Consider the following 6,423-nt stretch of genomic DNA (forward strand, 5'->3'; position numbering starts at 1 on the left):
ATTAAGTGACAAGAGAATATTCATAAGCAAGCCACGGTGTCTTACGTTAGTCCCACTGGCACTTTGTTTCTCCACAAGTATCCGACATGAGTAATACATTTGCATAAACTAAGCTTTGTGGTAATTTCTGCAGTTTATGGCAGACCTTCCGGAATGGATGACAAGCAAAGTTTTATAAAGCAAAAAGTGAAAATTGCAGTTGTCTTCCTTTTTAATGGAACTTCAATTGTATACTGTCGCTCTTGTGCCTGATACGTTTATGTATGAGCTGTTTGACAGCTTCTCAAGTAATCACTAAACAATTTCTAATCACATGATTCGTGCTGAGTATCACATTATTTGTATCTCATATTCACTAATATACAAGCAGTGTCTTACATGACATGTAGGTCATGTCTTTCTTCATTGCATGATTTGTGTTTCGATTGCTTGAGGATGGCGTCCTATAGCCTTTCAAATTGCATAACATTTGTATTGAGTGTTCTCTTCGTGCTCTAACTAATGTTTCATACTTGCGTTATATGAGTTACATAGAAAGCACTTCTTTTCTAGCAAAGCTGTTATTCAGGAAGGGAGCGGCAAGGATCGGGGCAACCTGGGTCCATTCTCATACAGAGAGATTAGTCAAAAAGTAGTAGAAACAGCCTCTATTGCTTGGTGATTGAAGAAACTTCCATCAAGGGAGAATTTAGAATTTTGAGCAAAAACAAAGTATTTTGAGGAAAAACAAAGTATTTTGAGCAAAAAAAAGTATTTTGAGCAAAAACAAAGTATTTTGAGCCAAAAAAAAGTATTTTGAGCAAAAACAAAGTATTTTGAGCAAAAACAAAGTATTTTGAGCCAAAAAAAAAGTATTTTGAGCAAAAACAAAGTATTTTGAGCAAAAACAAAGTATTTTGAGGATTGACAAGGCATGTTGGCATGCAAGTTGTGTTGGAAGGCACACATCTAGTATTCAACAGTTCACATCGCCAAGCAATACATGCAAGGTGAATGATCTAAAAGAATGCCAATCAAGGGGACAAAAGATTTGAATTTTGCTTGGTCTCTCATAATGGATGATTGAATGCGCTAAACGTGAATAGTTGGCAGCGGCCATGTCTAATCATTGTGAAAACAGACTGAACTGATAACATTATTGGTTTAAGAGTTTTGAATTAGAATAACTGATATTGTTCAATTGCAAACTTCAAATATTGTATTACTGTATGGCAATGTCAATAGAGAAATGTTTCTGAAATCAGGGGTGGAGAGAGACTTGTCATGTAGGAGAGAAGGGTGTTTAAAGATCCTTATAATAGAACACATAATATTGTCCATAGTAGAGGTTCATAGGTAATACTAGCTGTCACTCTCTTATTTTATTAGTGTACTGATTTGCTTTTTTGCATCAAGATAAATTCTTTGTTTGCTTGTAGCAACAAAATCTTCAAAATGAAATTATATTTTGTGGTACATATGAGATATATCAGGGTTTAAATACCAGTCTTCAACTAATCGCCAATAAATCAATCGATGCATCAGTCACATGGTACTTCAATATAAGTTCAATAATAAAAAGCTAAAATCTATTTAGTGATGTCAAATGCGTACTACTATATTCATTCCACCCCTGTGACAGCTGAAAAACGTGAGTGCTGCCTCTAGTCTACTGCCAGTGAATACTACCAGGTGTAACCAAGCTATTGATTCCTTCCTAGAAGCCAGCATAAAAGGTGGAGTGAACTCTGTATCTTTATTTTATATAACAAGTTGTATAAATGTGCTAGCAGAAATCAACACTGCGTCTAATGGCATATCTACACTGCATTCCTGCGATGACTGTTAGTGAACCGCTGGGAGCTGATCCTCATAAGGGTAAGTTTAAATACTCTAGAAATTACGAGAAACAACGTTTGTCTGAGCGCTAGTTATGGAAGAAAAGTTCATGAAGTGTCAGCTTTCTTATGCACTGAGCCTGCTGTAATGCAAGATAGATAATATTATAAATTCTGTCAAGAAAAGTGCAATGTAAAATAGGATTTTAATGCATTCTTATTAGTTACAAACATATCATTCAAACAAAGTTATATTTTCGCAGCTGGCACTATCTACCGGTAACAATTTTGCTTAAGCGAGCAATCATGGCTATCTTCTCGGCACCATGGGTATTATTTGACACTTGGTCAAACGGATTTCATACAATTATACAAAAATCTTGTAACAGACAAATCATTCAGCCGAACGTAATATCATCGACTTGCCTATTATACTGAGATAAGCTTCTTCATAAAATGTTACAGTGATGAGTCAGTATATTTTTAATTGCATTTTTACTGTATATGGAAGCAAACCTGCACTTCTGCAATGTGCTAGGCTAAAGACATTAGAGTTCAGTGTTTTCTTGTTTCGAACGGGTTCAGAGTTGCCCTGCTGCCGATGAAATTGCAGACTACCGTTTCAACAATTTGGAGTTGTACTATATGGATCTTTTAAAGATTCGTGATGTATCCCTAGAAACGAAACATGTTAAAGAGACCCGCTTTCTCGCTGCAGATGCCTTCGCAAAAATTTAGCGAAGCGACATCAAATGCGTTCAGATTTACCGTGTCTTTGATTCTGAGAGAAAGCAACTCTGAACCTATTTCAAACATGGAAACATTGTGTATACTGCATAGTATTGCTTTTTGGAAGTATCAATCCATAAAGTTAGATATTGACTGTTAAGATTTTGTTACCAAAGAAGCTAAATTTGAAGTTTTTAGTTAAAAAACTATAGAAAGTCATTTATAACCAAATAAGATGATAGACCAGATTATGTATAGCTGCAAAGGCCTATGTTGAAGAGCAGAACTAGAACAACTCAACCAGAACAACATATACTACTACAGGATGATGTTCACTTTTATCTTTGGGATGTAGGTCTACCAGGATTTTCACGATCAAGGCAAAACACCAGTCTGGCAATAGTGGACTTAAGCATGGAGTCGTCTGATAATATTCCACGAAGGAAATATCAAAGCAGTAGCCAATCACATCGAGGAAATGGCTTTCCACCCTCTACACCATCATTGAAAGCTCAAATGCGGCGGAGAAAATCACAAGCGACAGACGAAGTGCGTAGTGCATCTAGCAACAGGAAGCCGACCAAAACAATTCCAGCACCTGAAGTAAGTATGCAACTATTGATTCTAACTACGTTTATTTATTTTATGAAATTGTTACCATCCCCCCTCAGAGCTAACAGCTGTTCATATCTTGTAGTTAGGAACATCTGCATTATATGTCAAGCACCTGCATTATATGTCAAGCTGTACTAAACTTGAGTTACACCCTTGATATAACATAGACGTTAGTAGATTTATTTACACAACTGATTAGTGACCCTCCAAAGTTTATGTAGCCAATAACTTGAAAGAAGTAAGGATTGGAAAGTGACCCACTAATACTGACATATCCAGTATTTGAAGTGTAAGGGTTGTTATGGGGGTGCTCTATGGTGGCAGGTAGGTGAGATGACTCTCGGGCCAGCGGCCCGCTTAAGCCGCGTAGCGGCGCGGGGAGAGTCCGAGAGAGGCGCCGGAGCGCCCTCTCGGTAGAGGGGATACGGGGGAACTCCCCCGCACAATTTTTTGTAGGATAGTCTGTCTTATACCTAATTTCCACAGCTTTTCAGTGAGAGAACAAATATTTTGCAATGGTATAATTGGTAATATTTTATTACACAGTAAATTCATCTTGAGTGCTTAACTTCACAGATATATTCATTACAATGGAAATTCAATGAGTTTGGAAAAACAATCAGTGCAACAAAAAAATAAGAAGGGAAATTTCAAGTTTTCAAACAAAAATCAACAAATCCAAAATCAACTACTCAGGAAAAATGAGAATGGTTTAATTTTTAAGCAATCACATACAGCCTCATCTTTTAACATAGACACAAAAGGAAATCTAGCAAACCGAGATCACCTTAAATCTCAATAATATCACCCATTAAAGGTGTGCCCCAAATAGCTAAGAAACCCGCCGGTCTAAAATTTAAATTTAATGGCCTCAGACTTTTATCATTCCTAATCATCTAAGATAAAGCTTAGGCTTGATGTAGTATTAGCATAGTTTAGGTGATGAGTCGGTCAGTTATACATAATACATTAATTTACAAGCATTGCCTTGCATGATATTAAATATTTGGAGCTGTGTGATACACATACACTCCTCATCAGATATTCTGGAAAAAGCTTTGTGATTAATTGAGGTTTCATAATAGCCTGTGCACCTGATGTGAAAATGCTACCCCTTCCACTTGAGAGCTATTTGGGGTACACCTTTAAATAGACTGAGAGATTCAAGTTGGCATCACAATGAAGGATCAAATGATCCTATCACTTCTTTGCCATAATTCCATCATTTTTAGTGGCAGGGCTGTGATAAGCTATCATTTCTAGTTCAGGTCATGATAAGTAAGGGATTTATAAGTTTCTATTGCAAAAGGTAGATAGTATGTAGAATGTTAGTAAGGTAAATCAATCATCACATACTCTCACTCACCTTTGAAGTAACTATCAATTGGTCCATGACGATTCATCATTAATCAAATAAGAATGATAATGAAGAAACAATTTGCTTTAGAACTTAAATTAGATAAGTTTTCTGAGAAAGTTTACTTCGATTAGCAAAAGACCAAAAAAATGCCTGCACATGGAATAATCTCAAGCTATTTGATGATGTCTTTGGACAGGTGACAAGGATGCCTGTTGATTGTGTTGCTTGAAAAAAAGTTGAAGGAATTTATGCTTTTCACAAGGTAGCATAGTTGATTAGCATTTGAGGTAGCATTCTATAGCATTTTAATAGTGTATGAGCAAGCTAATGTTAGGGGATACGCTTTCCAGAGAGTACCCCCATAATTTCTTCTTAGGAATACGCCATATCCCTGCGTATCCCCCTATTTCAAACACTGGACATATTCTGACACATACTTCTTTTCTGATGAATCTATAGGCCTATACAAGTAAACAAAGAGATTTTGTCTGCTCAATATTTCAGACGGAGGTTTTAAGGAATCTAAATAGAAATAGGTCAATAGATAATTCCTACTAACTGAAAGTTATTTGTATTATAATATCACGAACATAAAAAAGCTAGTTTGTTGGAATAATGCAAAGATAGTGAAATTAGAGTTTTTAGCTGTTGCTATTTCTAGTACTCCGAGTAGTCTCACTAACAAAATGCCTTTCCTGTTTCCTCGCATTTCTATATTTATCAAATTAAATTTGTGCCAGACACATAAAATAGCTAAAAATGTTATATAGTATAGACACAAAATGCGAAACATGCTATTATGTTATAATTGATCAGTAAGAAAACACCCATGACTTAAACCTTAGACCCTACTGGTAAGTATAAATTCTCCCATGAAAGAATATTGCCTGCTAAACATTCACCAAGCGCCTGCAGATGTAGGCGTATTAAAACCATTCTGTCTATACTCCATTCCTTTAGGTTACATTTATGAATCAATGAGTACCTCCATAAACTGAAAGGCTTAATATTTTCTTGCAATTCTGGCGCCTATGAGAAGGAAAAGTTTTCATTTCTATCTTACATGTCGCATAATTGATGTCAATATAATTACTGATTCCTATCTTGATTTCAAAGTTAAATAACACATTGAAAACATATACATTTAACAAACATTTAAAATATCAGCATAAAACATGGAAACAATTAAACAGAGGCTTTGATGTATATGAACACTGATCACAACAATCCATAGGCTATGGGAAGCCATAAAAATAATCATTAAAACAAGAAAACACTTCATTTAAACCAATGAATCTATCCATTAAACTGGTGAATGTAAACTCAAACATAAAATCAGCATTTCTATAATTGATCGCCCACATTTCATAAGTTTCTGTTGAGACGGTTTCATGCACCCACCTACATTACAATCAATTTCAAAATATATTTGGGCTTTTGTGTGGTTGAAAGGCCGTAGACTCTGTAACGACTCTGTACTGTACTACCTTATTTTGATATTACTAGCTGCAATAGGTACTTGAAATTTATACCAAGCCTTTACAAGAAATATACCAATATGACACATGGCTATTTAAAGCTTTACCTATTTCAGGTACGGGGGAGCATGGACAGCCCGACCAACAAACCAAGCGCTAGATCAAGGATAGAGAAAGTTTATAGGCCCACACTTCCCAAGTACTGCTTTAGTGCAAGCACTTATCAGAATGTATTGACAGACTATGCAAGCTCTAGCGATTATGGCTTAGTAGGGGACATATCACAGCTGCCCCCTCCGAGGCACACACTCATGACCAGGGAGCTGCCCTATGTCTACAGGTTTAAAATACAACAAGGTATCACCTCGTTGAACAAAATGATTCCCACCAAACGGTTACAAACATCAGATAATATTTGGTAAAA

At 36.0% G+C, this 6,423-nt stretch overlaps 1 protein-coding gene across 1 annotated transcript; it reads left to right on the forward strand.

Moving 5' to 3' along the window:
* The first annotated feature begins 1,723 nt into the window (after window positions 1-1,723).
* Window positions 1,724-6,421, forward strand: LOC137387179 (uncharacterized). Its single transcript, XM_068073541.1, has 3 exons — window positions 1,724-1,857; window positions 2,902-3,149; window positions 6,116-6,421. Exons 1-3 carry the CDS (start codon window positions 1,791-1,793, stop codon window positions 6,419-6,421), a joined length of 621 nt encoding a protein of 206 aa, XP_067929642.1. The 5' UTR covers window positions 1,724-1,790.
* Window positions 6,422-6,423: the final 2 nt, after the last annotated feature.

This window comes from Watersipora subatra, chromosome 1 (genome assembly GCF_963576615.1).
Source record: "Watersipora subatra chromosome 1, tzWatSuba1.1, whole genome shotgun sequence".
Lineage (NCBI taxonomy): Eukaryota > Metazoa > Bryozoa > Gymnolaemata > Cheilostomatida > Watersiporidae > Watersipora > Watersipora subatra.

Excerpts from the sequence above, each read along its gene's own strand:
- LOC137387179 (XM_068073541.1), top strand. The coding sequence starts at position 1,791 with ATGGCATATCTACACTGCATTCCTGCGATGACTGTTAGTGAACCGCTG. Across the intron at positions 1,858-2,901 it reads GGGAGCTGATCCTCATAAGG|GTCTACCAGGATTTTCACGA; the intron begins GTAAGTTTAAAT and ends TTTGGGATGTAG. Across the intron at positions 3,150-6,115 it reads AAACAATTCCAGCACCTGAA|GTACGGGGGAGCATGGACAG; the intron begins GTAAGTATGCAA and ends TACCTATTTCAG.